General features: G+C 35.3%; 1 protein-coding gene across 1 annotated transcript in view; it reads left to right on the plus strand.

Annotated features, from left to right (window-relative positions):
- The window catches only part of LOC109453332 (nuclear pore complex protein Nup153), a 215,911-nt gene that overhangs the window by 180,082 nt on the left and 15,785 nt on the right, over positions 1–20,044 (plus strand). The window contains exons 14-15 of the mRNA XM_074337062.1: positions 16,476–16,574; positions 17,629–17,716. Coding sequence (XP_074193163.1) covers positions 16,476–16,574; positions 17,629–17,716 — 187 coding nt within the window. The remainder of the gene's footprint in view (positions 1–16,475; positions 16,575–17,628; positions 17,717–20,044) is intronic.

Consider the following 20,044-nt stretch of genomic DNA (forward strand, 5'->3'; position numbering starts at 1 on the left):
CTCCTGGAAGTGATAAATTGTGTCTACAGAAAATCTCCAGCTAGATTCATCCTAATGGTGAAAGACTGACTACTTTCACCCAATGATTAGAAAAAGAACAAGGATGTCTGCTCTCACTGCTACTGTTAAATATACTGTGGATCCTAGCTAATGCAGTAAAAAGAAATACTGGGCATACATATTGGGATTGAAGGAATAAAATTATTCCTAGTCACAGACAACGTGCTCATGTATATTGAAAATCCCAAGAAACTACAAGAAGTTACCAGAACTTATAAGTGAGTGAAGCAGGGTCACAGAATACAGACTCATTATACAAATGATTTACATTTACGTATATACATTAGCAGAGAAGAGTGGGAAATTGATGGCTAGCTTTTTAAAAAGCACCAATTTAAGGTGAATTGCAGCATTCTATGTTTTGTCCCAAGTCTTGAAGCTCATAAAATTCTATTTTGTGTGTATATTGTTATGGTGCTTATGGTCCAGATTTTCACATTTTAAAAATGAAGGACTTTTAAATATGTAGGCTTTTGGAGAGGGAAATTGTATAAAGATGACAATCTATGACAGACATAGAAATTGTATAAAGAAGGATATTTGAAAATTTGTCTTCAATTTAGAGTAGTTTCTTGTTCTCCTGAACAGAGGATGCTTTCATAAATAGTTAACAGAAATTATGAGTCTTATTTCTGAATGTGTTCATAAAGGGCAGTATTTTATTTTAGAATGTGTTAGCTGGATCTTGGAGTCACACAGGGAGCTTTTTCTAAAATTTAAAGTGGATTATAATATTATTATTTTAAATTTTTTACAGTTAACATAGTTCACCACATTAGTAGCAGATAGCATGTTACAAGCCCATGATTCGTAAGCTTGTCCCAGGTCAGTTTATTCCTGCTGCTTCCTCCTCTATTTTGTGTATGCAATCCTATACTTTTTAATGCTGAGTCCTGAGATACCATATGAATGAATCATTCTCAACACAAGCTTGCAGATGTTTATCGTTGACATTTGGGATGAAACTACTTGCTCTTTCTTTCTTTCATAGAGCATTAGAATTGGAAGGCATATTAAAGATTCTCTAATGCATTTCCATTTTATGAAGTAAGGCCCTGAGAGGTCAGTGCCCAGTAGAATCCAGTGACAGCACAGACTGTCATATTTTCCTAGAGGATTTTGATGTTGCCTCATGTTTGCCAAAGCCTCTGTCCTGAACAGCAATCCTTAATGGGCACCAAATTCTTGATAAAACTAATGTAGAATATTGCACTACCCTGAAAATATAATGAATGTTTGGTACAGATAGAGAAACATTATTTAAAGTAGTTATTATGGTTCAGTTTTTCAGATGCCATCAGCTAGTTATAGAAACTGGGTTGTAATTTGATTATCGTACTGTATCTTTTCGATAGTGAGCGTTCCCAACTGCTTTGACTCGGTGGTAGTCACTTGGTTATTGCACTGTTGTAATGCATTCTTGAGAAAAGGAAGTGTGTCTATTGCAATTTCTAAACATTGTTTGTGTATTAAAGGGTACTTGTCTATTCTTTACAAGGTTGTGTCCTTAACTTTAATTTTAAGAAGTTAAAAAGCCATTTATTAAGAAAGAGCCTACGTATTTAAATTATTCTTTCATTAAAATTTAAGAAACTGTGTTTAAAATTTTTTATTTCCATTGCAGTAGAGTCTATAGTCTCTTTATTTAGTTATGTTGGAATATACTTAAATACTATTTAATACCCTGAATAACTCATATTTTAATCGAGTTCTCCTTAATCCAGTGTTCTTTGATTAAAATATCAAGGATAAACAGCTGAAGGTAATGCTACAATGTTCTACCAGTTATCTCATTTTTCCCATTTCACATAGCTGGCAGATCTTTAGAGTGGTGCAAGCTTCTTACCATTGTTTCTGATTGTACAAGTAATTTCTCAGGCAGAGATTTGCATTTTCAATAAAAGCATAAAGAAAAAAGGTTGAATATATGATTAATGACACCACCCAGAGATAAGTTAACACAATATTCCTATTTCCCTTTTGACTTCCATTCTGTGTTGTAAATATTTTCATTGTCTGAAATATGTGCTGTAGAGTTTGCAGTTCCAACAAATAACACAAGGTTTACTTTCTAGGCACCAGTCAGAAGACAGATGAAAGCTAAGCAACTGAATACGCCATCCTGTGGTGTGACTAGTTTACGAGCTCGGCGAGTATCACAGTGTTTAGAGATGTTGTCCAGCCCTCTCGTGGTAAATATTTGAAATCACAATTAAATGCAACAGTGTACCAAAACTTGAGTTACTGAAAAAAATCTTAATTTTGTTATTTCAATACTAACAAGATGCAATAAGTATTCCACATGTTGTTTCTTCTCCCTTGAAGTCTGTAAGTTGATTTTTAAACTTTTTAAACGAGAAATATTTTTTTATATTGTTCATGAAAATCATATTTTTCAAAATTTGTCATCTATTCTTTTTTGTTTCTTCAGGCTCTTGATAGGAATGAGATAGTTACCACCACAGACTTGGGGGCCAAAAGGCAAAACGGAAGACTAGCATTTATTTCTGTAAAGTGTGAGGACTTTTGTGTTATTCATTTTTAAGTCAGTAAATACACAAACTTAATTTAGTTGATAGTCATTAGGGAACATGTATGAAAACTACGATTTTTTCTTTGATGTTGTTCCTCTTGTGAGCGCCTTACTGAGCATAATGCTGTATATGTAGTAGATGCTCATGCGGTATTTTGCGATATTTGGCAGTCCCGTCTTCGGCATCTCGGCAGTCTTTACGAGTGACAGTTACCTGTGGGTAAATAAAGAGAGGAGTGAACAGAGTCAGTGAACTGAAGTGCTCACTGAACGTAATTATCTTTGTAAACGTCCCTCATTAACAAACTTGTCAGTCTTCTGTGTGTAATAGATTTCAAATTGTCATATCTTCCATGAGTCAGCCCAAAATACTGTTCCAAGACAACAGGGCTAGTAAAAAATATAATATACATTATATACTGCCATCCCTTTTTAGTGTATGCTATTTCATTAAAATTAGCTTTGGAGGTTAGTGTGGGAAAAATAAACTACTTCATAGCCAGGGTAAAAAAGGTATATTTTTTCTTAGTTATATTTGTGGCTAGTTAAGTGTTGTTCGGGGGAAGCAGATTCCCAGATCCTTACGTGTGGAAGCATTTATTACACCACCATAATCCCCAAGAGTAATTGATTAAAATTATCATAATTCTTTGAATTAATGTGGGGACTGCATTTGATATATTGATGAATTACAATTATTTTTACTGAAATTCAAATGCAGAGAAGAAAGTTAATATTTAGTTTTTTCTTGGGATAGTGTTGCTTCTCAATTTTTGGAATGGCCTAGACATTTGGAATCAGGCAAGAGGGAATCAATTTATTATTAGCCGCTGTGATGAGATTAATATAGCCCATTAGCTGCTTTTCTCCAACTCCTATTTTATATCAGATTGCTTAAAAAGGAGAAAATTTTTTAAACTATGTGATAATAAATGTTCTTGTAAATAAAAGTTTTATTAATGGCTGCATGTAGTACCAATAAAACTTTATTAATGGGTGTTAGGAAGTATTAGGGACAAAACACCATATTGTACTTCATGGTTCACAGCTGTAATCAGAAGAGTCTGCAAAACAGACTGTGTCACCGAGTTGTGGGATCTCACTTGTGGTGAGGACTTAGGCAAAGGCCAGTTACCCTCAGAGTGTTTGCCCTGAAACCAGTGCTGTTCACAGCTGGTGCTGAGTGAATGACATGTATTCCTCGTATTACAGTCTGTGGACAGAGGAGAAGTTCTTGGCTTCAAACTCATCTTAAACCTACAGGATTTTACTGTGATTCCGTGTAGCAAGAGACCATTGAGAAAAAACTTGTGAACCTAGATAATAAAGCCAGTTCATGCTAAGCTTTGGAATTCTCAACACTACTAATGAGATTTCAATTGTAAGACTTTTGGTTTGGTTTTTAAACACAGTTGAGGAACATTAAATTGGAGAGAGATTTGCTCACATTTTAAGCCATTAAAATATTTTCCTAGCTAGTGTAATGGTATCTTATTTGTAGCTGCAGAAAATTTGGATAGTAATTTGCAGAAAATATTGCAAAATCGATTTTACTTTATATATTTGGTTTCTGTATTTGAAATTCATCCTGTGAAAGTTTAGATATCTGGATGGTTTTGAGTATAGTTCTCATTTTGTGTGTGTGCACAAGTGTGTCAAAGTCATTAAGTCGGTAATAAAATAGTCTATGAAAACCATTTTGGAAATACACACACACACACACACCCTCACACACACATACCTCTTGATTCTGTTACTGTCAGTTGTCCTCTTAGTATTTTTTTGCATCCCCTGAGTGTTTCTATAGGAAGTACTCAGAGTCTTTAGGTCACATTTGCTATTGTCAAATAATTTTTAGCTGAGCTCTACTTATATATGTGAAAATAAAAGCTGGTGTTTGATTTCTTTTTACCTATGAAGTGGTAGCTTATCCTCCTGTTCAGAGACTCATCGCCCCAAAGCCAGTCTCCATTGCAAATTGAACTGTTTATTTTTAACCTGTGTTCTGGATTTGTCTGATTTCTTGTGTCGTTTAACTGAAGTGTATTTTTTTAACTTACATAATATCTTATTATTTGTGCCTTTACTTGTATACAATTAATCTGATTTGAACTTCATAACAATAAAATTTCTTGAAAATTTTTAAACTAAAGTTGAAAGATTACTATGATGTTTACCATCACTCTTTTATCTCAATTCACCTGTCATAATTATAGTTTGTCATATTTCCTTTATCAAAATTTAAAAAGGATTTTCAAGATAATTTTGGGCTTACAGATTTGTAAGACAAATGTTTAGAACTCCATATTTTTCTACATTTGCTTTATCTTTTCCTGTGTGTTTTCTACAAACAAGGAAATATTTTACATAACTGCAGGACAATGATCAAAACCAGAAACTTAACATGGCTGCAATACTATATTACTTCATCTTCAGATTTTATTTAGATCATGCAAGTTTTCCTAAAAGAAAGGGAATCCAAGATCATGTTTTAGTCTAAAACAGTTCTTTACACTTTTTGTGGATTTTTTTTGTTTTGTCTTTTGGGGTATTTCACAACATAGATGCTTCTGAAGAGTACAAGTTAAGGTGTAGCATGTCCTGCAATTTGGGGATGTCTGATGTTCTTCCGGATTAGATTCCAGTTGTGTACTGTTGGTAGTAATACCCCAGAATAGATGCTGAGCTCTTCTCACTGTATCCTGTAGAAGGCACATGCTGACAGTTCATTCCTAAGCTTATGTCAGTGGGATTTCTCCATGGTAATGTTACTATTTTACCTTTTATAGTAAGTATGTTTGAGGGATTTAACTTCTAATTAATAGCCTTTATGCCCATTGCTGTGAACCATATTGATGATTTTTGCTGGAATCGGTTATTTTGCACAGCCAAATGGTGGCTTTCTAACTCTGTTTCTTCTACATCTCTAAGTTGGATTTCTATTGTAGGAAGAATTTTTATTCCTCTATGTATTTATTTTCAAAGTCAACTGGAAATTTTATGTTCAATTGATTATAATTTTTCATTAGCATTATTTATTTTGATGCTCATATTGTCCCGTATTTGGCCTTTGGACTGGCTCTTGTGTCCTTTTTTTTTTTTACCATTTATTTGCTTTTTGATATTACAAAGTAATCCAGGCTCATCGTGTAAATTCCAGACCTTCACCCTATTATCAATCACTTATTTCTCCAGGGAATCCTGCTTCCTTGTCATGGAGGAACTCCTCAGTTTCAGGGAATCATTTGAAAAGGAATGTCTTTCTCAATTTGCTTGTATGTTTAATAGGCCATAAGAAGACATAAGTAAAAGTCTTTTTATGGTTGGTAGTGAATTAAGTTTGTATACTACCATTTTATTTAAAGCACAGTTGTGCATGGTGACATTCTATCTGTATGCAATTATACTCTTACTCTTGTGTACCATTCAGAAGGCAGTATGTCCGAGCTTAAGTACTTGGTGTGAGAACTAGGTTATTCAGCTGATGTGTCCCTGTGTTATAAGAGTATAAAGGGAAGAAAATAAGGCTAGGGGTTGGTGATAGGAAGAAACATCCCTACAGGAATTCCCAAACTTGTTTTTTGTTTTTCTTCTCTCCCCCAGATTTGATTATAAGCTGAAAGAATTGTGCAATGGACATACATATTCCCAGCATGAAGATTCTAATATTTTGTTGTATTTGCTTTATCAAATAAATATCCATCCTATTATTTTTGCGGTACATTGCAAACTAAGTTTAAGATATCAGTATTCTTCATCCCCAAATACTTCAGCATGCATTCCTTGAACAGGAGTTAAATATGCATTGTTTTTAATTTAACAAGAATTTACATGTACTGAGTTGTAAAATTCTTTTTTTTTTTAAATTAAAGTTTGTTGGGGTGACAATTGTTAGTAAAGTATCATAGATTTCAGGTGTACCATTCTGTATTACATCATCTATAAATCCCATTGTGTGTTCACCACCCAGTTCTCCTTCCATCACCATATATTTGATCCCCTTTACACTCATCTACCACCCCCCTCCCCCTTTATCCTTTGGTAACCACTAAACTATTGTCTGTGTCCATGAGTTTTTGTTTCTCATTTGTTTGTCTTGTTCTTTTGTTGTTTTTGGTTTATATACCACATATCAGTAAAATCATATGGTTCTCTGCTTTTTCTGTCTGACTTATTTGCTTAGCATTATATTCTCAAGATACATCCATGTTGTTACAAATGGTCCTATTTCATCTTTTCTTACCACCGAATAGTATTCCATTGTGTATATATACCACAACTTCTATATCCATTCATCTATCGAAGGACATTTTGGTTGTTTCCATGTCTTGGCCACCGTAAACAAAGCTGCAATGAACATTGGAGCACATGTCTTTATGGATAAATGTTTTCAGATTTTTTGGGTAGATACCCAGAAGAGGGATTGCTGCGTCATATGGTAATTCTATTTTTAATTTTTTGAGGAAACTCCACACTGCCTTCCATAGTGGCTGCACCAGTCTGCATTCCCACCAACAGTGTATGAGGCTTCCTTTTTCTCCACAGCCTCTCCAACACTTGTTACTATTTGTCTTGTTGATGATAGCCATTCTAACTGGGGTGAGGTGATATCTTATCATGGTTTTTATTTGAATTTCTCTGATGATTAGTGATGTTGAGCATTTTTTCATATGTCTATTTGCCATTTGTATGTCCTCTTTGGAGAAATGTCTCTTCAAGTCCTCTGCCCATTTTTCAGTTGGGTTGTTTGTTTTTTTTTTGGTTGAGTTGCACGACTTCCTTGTATATTTTGGATATTAGCCCCTTATCGGAGGCAGTTTGTAAAAATCTTCTCCCATTCACTTGGTTGCCTCTTTATTTTGTTATTTTGTTGATGGTTTTTTTGCTCTGCAGAAGCTTTTAAGTTTGATATAGTCCCATTCGTTTATTTTAGCTTTTACTTCCCTTGCCTTTGGAGTCAAATTCATAAAATGTTCTTTGAACCCAAGGACCATAAGTTTAGTACCTATGTTTTCTTCTATGCGGTTTATTGTTTCAGGTCTTATGCTTAAGTCTTCAATCCATTTTAAATTAATTTTAGTACATGGTGATAGATAGCAGTCCAGTTTCATTCTTTTGCACGTGGCTTTCCATTTCTCCCAGCACCATTTATTTGAAGAGGCTGTCTTTTCTCCATTGCATGTTTTTTGCTTCCTTGTCAAAAATTATCTGTCCATATTTATGTGGTTTTATTTCTGGGTTCTCAATTCTATTCTATTGGCCTACGTGTCTGTTTTTCTGCAAATACCATGCTGTTTTGATTATTGTTGCCCTGTAGTACAAGCTAAAGTCAGGAAGTGTGACACCTCCAGCATTGTTCTTTTTTCTTAAGATTGCTTTGGCTATTAGGGGTCTTTTGTGGTTCCAAACAAATCTGATGATGTTTTGTTCTATTTCTTTAAAAAATGCCATTGGGATTTTGATGGGGATTGCAATGAATCTGTATATTGCTTTGGGTAATATGGCCATTTTAACTATGTTGATTCTTCCATTCCATGAGCACGGAATGTTTTTCCATTTCTTTGTATCTTCTTCAATTTCTTTTAAAAATGTCTTGTAGTTTTCAGCATATAGGTCTTTCACATCCTCAGTTAAGTTTATTCCTAGGTATTTTATTCTTTTTGCTGCAATTGCAAAAATAATTGTTTTTTTATTTCTTTTTCTGTGATTTCATTGTTAGTATATAGGAAAGCAATGGAGTTTTGTACGTTGATTTTGTAGCCAGCAACTTTACTGTATTCGTTGATTGTTTCTAATAGCTTTTTGATGGAGTCTTTAGGGTTTTCTATATACAGCATCCTGTCATCTGCAAAGTGTGACAATTTAACTTCTTCATTCCCAATTTCGATGCCTTTTATTTCTTTCTCTTGCCTGATTGCTCTGGCGAGGACTTCCAACACTATGTTGAAAAGCAGAGGTGATAGCGGACGGCCCTGTCTCATTCCTGAACATAGAGCCAAGGGCTTCAGTTTTTCACCATTAATTATGAGATTAGCTGAGGGTTTGTCATATATGGCCTTTATTATGTTCAAGTATTTTCCTTCTATATCTATTTTATTAAGTGTTTTAATCATAAATGGATGTTGTATCTTGTCAAGTGCTTTTTCTGCATCAATTGATATAATCATATGATTTTTGTCCTTTATTTTGTTTATGTGATGGATTACATTGATGGATTTGCGTATGTTGAACCACCCATGTGCCCCTGGGACGAACGCCACTTGGTCGTGATGAACAATCTTTTTAATGCATTGTTGCATTTGCTTTGCTAGAATTTTGTTTAGGAATTTTGCATCTGTATTCATCAGAGATATTGGTCTCTAATTCTCTTTTTTTGTGTTGTCCTTGCCACGTTTTAGTATCAGGATAATGTTGGCCTCATAAAATGAGTTAGGGAGTACTGTCTCTTCTTCAATGTTTTGGAAAAGCTTGAGCAGGATTGGCATTAGATCCTCTTTGAAGGTTTGGTAGAATTCACTAGTTAAGCCATCTGATCCCAGACTTTTGCTTTGGGGAAGGTTTTGGATGACTGATTCGATTTCCTTACTGATGATCGGTCTGTTTAGATTTCCCAGTTCTTCATGGTTCAGCCTAGGAAGGCTATATGTTTCTAAGAACTTGTCCATTTCTTCTAGGTTATTGAATTTAGTGGCATATTGTCCTTCATAGTATTCTTGGATGATCCTTTGTATTTCTGTGGCATCCGTGATAACTTCCCCTTTATCATTTCTGATTTTGTTTATTAGTGTCTTCTCTTTTTTTATCTTTGTGAGCCTAGTCAAGGGTTTGTCAATTTTGTTAATCTTTTCAAAGTACCAGCTCTTTGTCACATCAATTTTTTCTATTGTCTTTTTGTTCTCTATTTCATTTAGTTCTGCTCTGATTTTTATTATTTCCTTTCATCTGTTGACCTTAGGTTTCATTTGTTCTTCTTTTTCTAGTTCTTTAAGGTGTAATGTGGGGTTATTTATTTGGTTATTTATTTATTTATTTGAGACAGACCTGTAATGATATAAATTTCCCTCTTATAACTGCTTTCGCTGCATCCCAAAAATTTTGGTAGGATGTATTTTCATTGTCATTTGTTTCTATGTATCTTTTGATCTCTCCTAATTTCTTCTTTGACCCGGTCGTTCTTTAAAAGTATGTTGTTTAATCACCATGTATTTGTATTTTTTACTGCTTTCTTTTTGCAGTTGATATCCAATTTCAAAGCCTTGTGATCAGAGAATATACTTGGTATGATTTCCATCTTAAATTTGCTGAGGTTAGTTTTTTGTCCCGATATATATTCTAACCTTCAGAATGTTCCATGTACACTAGAAAAAAATGTATAGTCTAATGTTTTAGCATGAAGTGCTCTATAAATGTCAATTATGTCCTAATGTGTCATTTAGGGCTGCTATTTCGTTATTTATTTTCTATTTGGATGATCTATCCATAGCAGTCAATGATGTATTTAGGTCCCCTAGTATAATTGTATTTTAGTCAATTTCTCCCTTTAGTTCTGTTAGTAGTTGCTTGGTATATTTTGGTGCTCCCTGATTGGGGGCATAAATATTGATGACTGTATGTCTTCTTATTGTATAGTCCCCTTTACCATTATGAAATGTCCATCTTTATCTCTTATCTTTTTCACCCTGAAGTTTGTTTCATCTGATATCATTATGGCTACACCTGATTTTCTCTGGATACCATTTGCTTGGAGTGTCAATTTCCACCCTTTCACTTTGAATCTATTCTTGTCCTTGGAGCTGAGATGTGTCTCTTGGAGACAGCATATGGTTGGGTTTAGTTTTTAGATCCAATCTGCTACTCTGTGCCTTTTTATTGGTCAATTCAGTCCGTTTACATTTAGGGTGATTATTGATATTTGAGGATTTCCTACCATTCTATCTTTAGTTTTCTGGTAAGATTGTGTCTGCATTGTTACTTTGCCTTTTTGTTGTTGTCTATTATTTCTGTTTTGTGGTATTCTATGATGTTTCCTTCTGTTTCTTCTTTTATTAGAGTATACATTTCAGTTCTGGATTTTTTTTGAGTGGTTACTCTTAAATTTATGTAAAAGAAAGTTTGATATTTAGAGTATTCCATTTTCTTCAGCATGCTTACTTTCTCCATTCCCATATTCTGGTTCAGACCTTTACTCTCTGCCTTTTTTGGTTGCCACAAATTGTCCCTGTTGATGGTGGTTGAATGGCCTCCTTTAGTATTTCTTGTAGTGCAGGTCATGTATTAGAAAATTCCCTCAGCTTCTGTATGTCTGGAAAGGTCTTTATTCCTCCTTCATATCTAAAGGACATCTTTGCTGGGTATATTATCGTGGCTCATAATTTCTCCCTTTCAATAGTTTGACTATTTGGTTCCACTCCCTCCTGGCTTGTAGAGTTTCTGCTGAGAAATCTGATGATAATCTACTGGGCTTTCCTTTGTAGGTTACCGTCTTCCTTTCCCTGGCTGCCTTGAGGATTCTTTCTTTGTCGTTGATTTTTGACAGCTTCAAAGCTATGTGCCTTGGAGAAGGCTTATTGGGGTTGAGGTAATTAGGTGTTCTATTTGTTTCTTGGATTCAAGGATACAGTTCTTTCCACAAGTTTGGAAAGTTCTCATCGACTATTTGTTTGCATATACTCTCTGTTCCCTTCTCTCTTTCTTACCCTTCTGGTATGCCCATTATTCTTATATTGCTCTTTCTGATGGAGTCAGAAAGTTCTTGTAGAGTTCTTTCATTTCTTTTAAGTCTCAAGGCTCTTTCTTCTTCCATCCGTGTCATTTCCAGGTCTCTATCTGCTATGTCACTGATTATTTCCTCCATCTGGTCAACTCTACTTACTAAGCTGGCTATTTCATTCTTAATTTCTTGTATTGAATGCTTAATCTCCAGAAATTCTATGTGGTTCTTTTTTAAAATTTCAACCTCTGTGGTAAAATGCTCATGTTGTTCTTTGATTGTGTTTCTGAGTTCATTAAACTGCCATTCTGTATTTTCTTGCATCTCGTTGAGTTTTTTCAAAACTGCAATCTTGAATTCTCTGTCATTTAAGTCACATATTTCTATATCTTTAACTTCATTTTCTGGAAACTTTCCACTTTCTTTCTGAGCCATCTTGTTGCCTTTTTTATTCATGGCAATTAGTGGTTTATTATTTCTCTTCCTAGACATCTAAAGGAGTGGGTTCTGCAACAGGTAGATAGATAGGAAGAGGTCTTTCTTTTGTTTTCCAATACGTGTTGGTAGAATGTTTTATTTTCTCTCCTACTGCAGCTCTTTTTTCTCTCTCACACTGTAGTGTTACTTTTTCTCTGCACTATTCCAGCTTCTCACACAATGGTGGGATTCCCTTGAAGGCGGGCTTCTCCTCTGTTAACAGTTTACCTGGGTCATAGGGCGCCGCATCCCTGTGGGGTTGCGGAGAGCTTTTGAAGTTCCAAAGCTCTTTTTTTTTTTTTTTTTATTAAATTTATTGAGGTGACAATTGTTAGTAAAATTACATAGATTTCAGGTGTACAATTCTGTATTACATCATCTATAAATCCCATGCACCAGATTCAGAGCCCGTGTGTTTCAGCAGTTCTGTTTACTCTACAGGGATCCGCCCAGATAGGTGGGGACAGGGGATGGGGTGAGTTGTGAGAGGTGGCCCAAATCAATGGCAGTGACCACCACCACAGCCAGTCCTGCCTCCACAGCTCCCTCCCCTTTGCCAGAACTAGTTGGGCTGCAGGTCCGTATCTGCGGACCACAGTTGTCAGAAAAACAAATATTCTGTTCTTTTGATCTGACACTGCTACTGTTCCGCTTCTAGCACTGGGCAGGTGTGGGCAGGGCGAGCTCTGGGAGGGTAGGGAGGGGATGGCTAGTCTCAGGCTTCCATTCTCTGCTGGGCAGTGAGGGCTTAAACCACTGCATCCTGCACCCGCGCGGCTCCTTCTCCACACTTCCCCCTTCCCTCCTCCCCTGCTTGCACAATTTGCCCACCTTTAGGTTAATTCTATAGTGAGCCTCTTCGTCTTGCCTGTCTGCTGTTCAGGGAGTCCTTTGTGGAGTTATAGCTGTTTAATTTCTTGTAAATTCTAGGGGAGATTTCCAGAGGCTCATCTCATGCTGCCATTTAGATGATGTCTTGAGTTGTAAAATTCTTAGGTATACCATTGAAATACTTGGACAGGTGTTTACAACTGTGTAACCCAAAGCCTACTGAAATGTGGAGCATTTCCAATCCTACAGAAAATTCACTCATCCTCCTTTCCAGTCAATACTCATTGCCTCCTGCCCCAGGATATATTCTCATTTATCTCACCATCTATTGGTTTTGCTTGTTGTAAATGTTCATATCAGTACACTTATTCAGTGTGTCGTGTTTCCTGACAGGCTCTTATGAAAAGCTGCTGTGAACTTTCCTATGCCCTTTTGTGGACATATGTTTATTTCTCTTGGGTAAATACCTATAAGTGGAGGTGCAAGTAATAGTTTAAAGTCCCCCCAACAGTGTGTGAACCTTTCTGTCACTCTACATCCTTATCAGTAGTTGGTTGTCCTCTTTTAAATTGTAGCCATTCTGCTTTGTGTATGCTGCTGTGTCATTGCAATTTTACTGTGCATTTCCCTCATGACCAGTAATGTGTTCTTGTTTATATGCTTCTTGATCACGTGCGTGTCTTCCATTGTGAGGTCTCTCTTTAGAACGTTTGCCCTTTTAAAAATTGGATTGTCTTATTATTATTAAGTTGTAGGAGCTCTTTATAAATTCTGGACACAAGTACTTTGTGTGCTACATGCTTTACATATATTTTTCTCCCAGTTTGGCTTTCCATTTTTTCCCTCCGTCCATCCCTTTCTCCCTTCCTTCTATTTTTACTTCCTTCCCTCTTTTTGACCTTCAGTATTATTTTATCTTTGTTTCATGTGTACGCTATAGTGGTTAGTCATTTATACAAATTAAGGCGTGATCCTTCTTACTAGTTTAATGCCCACCTGCCACTATGCGTAATTATTACCATATTCTGGACTATATTCTTTGTGCTATACTTTACATCCCCATGACTGTTCTTAGTCCCATCACCTTTTTCACCCTGCCCCCAAGCTCCTCCCAAGTATCACTGTGATAAACCTAATACCCAAATGACACCGTACATAGTTATTACAATATTATTGACTATATTCCTTATGCCATGCTCTATATTTCCATGACTACTGTGTAACAACCAGTTTGTACTTCTTCATTCCTCCCCTTTTTCTCCCACCCCCGCCCCTGTCCCATCTGGCAAGCATTCATATATACTCTGTATGTATGAGTTTGTTTCTGTTTTATTTGTTTGTTTATGTTGTTCTTAGATTCCACCAATAAGCAAAATCACATTGCATCTGTCCTTCTCTGACAGACTCCATCCAGCCCAGTACCCTCCTGTTCCATCCATATCACTGTCGATGGCAAGAACCCATTCCCTTCCATGGCTGAGCAATATTCCTTTGTGTATATGTACCTACTCTTTATCCATGCATCCATCAACAGACACCCAGGCCACCTCCACATCTTGGCTATTGTAAAGAATGCTGCAATGAACATATGGATGCCCATGACTCCTTGAAGTAGCCTTTTGGTTTCTTCAGATAAATACCCTTAAGTGTGATTACTGGATCATTGTTTGTCTTTTGTTATAGCCTTTGCTTTAAAGTCTATTTTGTCTGGTATAAGTATTGCTACTCTAGATTTTTGGCTTTTATTTTTTTCCATTTCCATTTTCATGAAATATCTTTTTCCATCCCTTTATGTTCAAGCTGTGTGTGCCTTTCGATCTGAAGTGAGTCTCTTGCAGGCAGTATATGCAAAGGTCTTGTTTTTTTATCCATTCAGCTGTTCTATCTTTTGATTGGAGCATTTAAACCATTTACCCTTAAAGTAATTGTTGATATATATGTAGTTATTTCCATTTTATTATTCATATTTTTATCTTGTATGTTTTTTTCTCATTATTCTTACAGAAGTGCCTCTCACATTTCTTGTAATTCTGGTTTGGTGATGATGAACTCCTTTAGCTTTTTCTTGTCTGGGAAGCTCTTTATCTGTCCTTCAGTGCTAAATCATAGCTTTGCTAGGTAGAGTAATCTTGATTGTAGGTACTTGCTTTTCATCACTTTATTTCCTGCCAATCCTTCTGCCCTGCAAAGTTTCTGTTGAGAAATCAGCTGATAGATTATGGGAGCTCCCTTGTAGGTGACTAATTTTTTTCTCTTGCTGCCTTTAGGATTCTCTCTTTGTCTTTAGCCTTTGGAATTTTAATTCTGATGTGTCTTGTTGTGGGCCTCTTAGTGTTCATCTTGTTTGGGACTCTGTGTTTCCCAGACTTGTATGTCTAGTTTCTTCACCAGGTTTGGGAAGTTTACTGTCATTATTTCTTCAAATAGGTTTTCAATTCCTTGCTCTCGCTCTTCTTTGTCTGGTACTCCTATAGTGTGAGTATTGGTACATTGGATGTTATCCCTGATGCCCCTTAAACTCTCCTCGTTTTTAATTTTTTTTTTCATTTTTCTTATTTTTTTTACTGTTCTGCTAGGCTGCTTTCTGCTACCTTGTTTTCTAAATTGCTGATTTGATCCCTGTTTCATCTAATCTGTTGATTCTCCATTTATTCTCTTAACAGTATTTTTTAATCACCAGATGTTCTATATTTTATGAAGCTTGAATTTATGTATTGCTCCCCTTTATTGTTACTGTCCTTTGTGTCCTAAGAAATGTTTCCCTCTTCTCAGACTGCAAGGTAATTCTCTTATTATCACTTAGAATATTATAGTAGTGCTTTTATGTTTTTTTTAAAATTTCATGATTGATCTCTTATGTGATTCCTGGATTAAAACTGATTTTATGCATGATTTTAATGTTTTGAAATGCATCGAGAGTTGCTTTATAGCCCAGTGTATGGTTTACTAGATGAATTTTGAAGAAGGTATATTATGCATTTGTTGGCTATAGTGTTCTAGAGAAGTCAGATAAGATGACTGGTAGTATTTCTTACATCTTCTTTGTTCTTGCTGAATCTTAGTAACCCCCCTCCCCTCTTGGAAAACTAAATAGACCGATCAAGTATGTAAATTGAATCAGTCATCCAGAACCTCCCAAAAGCAAAATTCCAGGATCATATGGCTTCACTGGTGAATTCTGCCAAACATTCAAAAAGGATGTAACACCTGTCCTCCTCAAACTCTTCCAAAAAATTGAAAAAAAGGCAATACTTCCTAATTCATTTTATGAGGCCAACATTACCCTGATACCAAAACCTGGTAAGGATAATACAAAACAAGAAAATTATAGACCAATATCTCTAATGAATACAGATGCAAAAATCAGAAACAAAATTCTAGCAAATCGAATACAACAATGCATTACAAAGATTATGCATCACGGTCAAGTGCGGTCCATCCCAGGGGCACAAGGATGGTTCAACATACGCCAATCGATCAATGTGCTATACCACATAAACAAAAGAAAAGACAAGAATTTTATAATTATATCAACAGATGCAGAAAAAGCCTTTGACAAGATACAATTTCCATTTATGATTAAAACACTTAATAAAATGGGTATAGAAGGAAAATACTTGAACATAATAAAGGCCATATATGAAAAGCCCTCCACTCATTATCAGTGAAAAACTGAAGCCATTTAACTCTATGCTCAGGAATGAGACAGGGCTGCCCCCTATCACCACTGCTATTCAGCATAGCATTGGAAGTCCTAGCCAGAGCCATCAGGTAAGAGAAACAAATAAAAGTCATCCAAATTAGGAGTAAATTTCTTTTTCTAAAAAGCTCTTTTTGTATTTCTTTAATAATTTGGAAAAACAGGTACAAATGACCTCTTCAAACAACACTGACCATCCTACATTCATATTTTCATCTCCAATTATAAAATCTACTGAGGCGTATGTACTACCTCCATCATCTGTAAGTAGTAACCAAGCAATATGTCATATTTATTGATTTTAAACATATACTATATTGTTTTAAATCCTAGGTATCATTAGTGGTATGAAATACCATTATTTTTCTTTAAAGTTAATAAAAATATGTAATCTACAAAAAAGTTGAATGAGTGAACTCCTATATACTATTTTCTATAGATATGTTTATGTGTACATACGTGTATACATGTGTATAGACAAACTCAAATAAGCATATGTATTTTGTCATGTGCCATTTGATAGCTAAATGCAAACATCTTAATACCCTTAGTACTTTTCCATGTGTCCCCTAAGTAAAAGGACATTCCTTTGCATACCCACAATACCGTTATGATACCCATAAAATTTACATGATATAATTATACTTTATATTCAGATTTCCTTATCACCCATACTGTCTTTTAATTGCTGTTTTGTTTCTCTTGGTCCTCAATCCAATTAAGATAAGGACCTAATCAATTCAATCATAACGTGTTTTTTGAATTGCTCATAACGTAGAAAAGTTTTGGGTTTCTATAAACCATAAGTACTTTTTATTTATTTATAATTAAGAAATAAATATTTCTGATAAAAATATTTAGTTCAGTGTTCAGTTTGTCCCACCCTTATTTGGCATGTTTATCAGTTTGACATGTTGCCCTTCGTATTTCACTGTGTCCTTGTTCTCTGTCACCACGAAATGTTCCAGATCATTTTGTAGTTTCCACTCTGCCTGCCTGAAATCTGTCCATTGTCCAAAAATTCTCATACTTTTTATTAGAAAATGACATTTCAATATCCAGAATTGGGCATTAAGAACACATTATTTTATTCTATATACTTCTTTAAAAGAAAAAATGCCTAAGAAATTAAAAACGCTGCTGTTAAACTATGACACAGCATTCGTTATCCAATTTTAGAGACTGTAAACTATGAAAAACTGAATTTTATAGAATAAGTGAAATTAAATACTTTTTTTGACTAGGAATGAAAAAGCTCTGTATTGGAGATTTATTTAAAACTAATTTGCACTTAAAGGATCACTTTTCTCTTGACAGATTGGATTTACATTTAGTTTGCCTATTGCAAAAACAGCAGAACTTTCTGGCTCTAGAAGTAATTCAGAACCAATTACAAATAGTTCAGGTGAGTGAAAATTTCTCATACTCTTTTGCATAAAAATAGTTGCACATATTAGACTAGCATTTCAAGTTCTTTTCAGCTTGGGCAATACCCACAAATGCCTTCATTTGTATGAAATTAGCTCAGAAAAGAAACAGGAGCTAATATCAACTTTTTGACAATGCTTTTTATTAATTATCCTCAGAGATTCTTAGCTCCCTAAATGTCAGTGCTACAGTTTGGTTGTACAGGGGATAGTGACATCAGCAGATTCATCCATTGTCTTTGACTAGTCAAAATAAAGTAACAGTTTATTATAAATAAAATCTGATTATGGGAAACTCAAGGGTTGTCTACCTGATAATTGCAGTGGATTACAGGTTTACTGTTCAGTTCACAAGCGTTTTTATATGTCAGGGTTATGCTCGCCTCTGCAAATAGGCCTTTGTTCAGAATTTCTGAGCTCAAGAAGTGAGCATAATTGAGGGAATGAAATAATAGGATTTTCTTTGGTAGTGGTATTTTTCTTTCAAGTGTTTGATGTTTAGGAAGTGAAGAACCATCTGCGGTGAGTAACTCATGTCAAGAATTTTCGAGCATTTTACCCAACAAGTAATCAGCAAGTACAAGGGTACAGAAACAAGAGAAAAAGTATGACATAGTTTGAAAATTGCAAATAGATTGTCATGAGGTTGAAAGGTAGCTTTAAATTCTAAAAATTCTTCAATGCTATGCTGAAGAATTGGGTTTTAACCTGAATGTAGTAGGAAGACATTGATTTTTTTAGGGGGTCAGGTAGCTGGAGTGACAGAATGTGTTGAGTGAGGGAGTTGGTATTACAGGCTGAAACATCAGGTAAGTTCGTGTGCCCCATCCAGAAGTGTTTATTTGACTATTGCCTAAGTTTTGGAGTTTTATGAAAAGATAGTTTTAAAACAAATCAAAGGGCCAGGACATGGAGTGACAGAGGTATTTGGCTTTAGATGCTATGGAAGTTGGTAAGAGCATAGATTATGAGAGTAGCACGAAGTGAGAATTTGATGTGTTTGCAATCCTATTTTTCATTGAAAGCAACAGCTCTGTGTAAGAGAAAGTAACAAGCACATTTCAGGTATAATTCTTGTTACAAGATTTTTTTCTTTAATGTTACTATGAATTCAAGAGGAATGAACCTATTCAATTACCACTTTCATGCCTGGTTATGAGAAAAGACATTAACATCATTCTTAATTTTTTAAAATTCTTTACTAATGGTAACTGAATGAGTAACAATTTATTGAAACAACTTTTGTGTTTTATTACATCTGGGGAAATTCCCAGTTTGTAAGGAGTTCATTAGGTAAGAGTGGCATAATTGCGTATTCTCTTGTCGACACCTGATTGTCACCACTTCTGTCATTAAGAAACAGATTGAAAATGTAGACATCATGATTAACTACTTTGTGACAGCAGCTAAATTTTCCATTATATTCTTTATCCATCATATTGAGCATATTTCAGGGAATCCTTAAAATTTACTTTAAATTACTAAAAGCAACTTATTTTTTTATAAAGGAATATAGAATATGATAAAGTGATAAAACCATGTGTTTTCCTTTCACATTGTTATAAGAGGTAAGTTCGGTGTTTTGCATATTTTTGTTATTGTGGTAAAATGGACATAAGATACAATTAATCACTTTAAAGAACCAATTCAGTGTGGTTAAGTATATTCTCAATGTTGTGCAGCCACCACTTCTCTCTAAATCCAAACCATTTTATAACTCTCAGGAGAAACTTGCATCCATTCAACAGTTGCTTTCCATTTCCCCTTCCTCACAAATCCTGTCAACCACCCATCTGTGTTTTGTTTCTGTGTATTTGCCTATTCTGGAGGCATACAGTGCCATTTTTTGCTTCTGGCTCACCCACTTTGTATTATGTATTAGTCCTTCATTCCGATTATGGCTAAACGATACTCCATTGTATGGATATATATACTAAAACTCCTCTGTGCACCCATTGATGGACATTTGGGCTATCTCCACCTTTGGGCTGTTGTGGACAGCGCTGCTGTGAATATGCATGTACACGTTTGTTTGAATACTGGTCCCAATAATTTGGGTGTATATCTAGGGATGAGTTAAAGTCAGATGGTAGTTGTATATGTAACTCTCTGAGGCACCACAAAACTGGTTTTCTCAGCAGCTGGCTTATTTACATTCCCCTACGAACTTAGGCGGGTTCCAATTTCTTCACCTTCTCACCACATTCATTATTTTTCTTTTTTGGATTATAACTCTCCTAGTGGTTGTGAAGTGATGCTTCATTGTGGCTTTGATTCTCATTCCCCTAGTGATCAATAGTGTTGAG

The sequence above is a fragment of the Rhinolophus sinicus genome, linkage group LG06, assembly GCF_036562045.2.
Source record: "Rhinolophus sinicus isolate RSC01 linkage group LG06, ASM3656204v1, whole genome shotgun sequence".
In the NCBI taxonomy this organism is placed as follows: domain Eukaryota; kingdom Metazoa; phylum Chordata; class Mammalia; order Chiroptera; family Rhinolophidae; genus Rhinolophus; species Rhinolophus sinicus.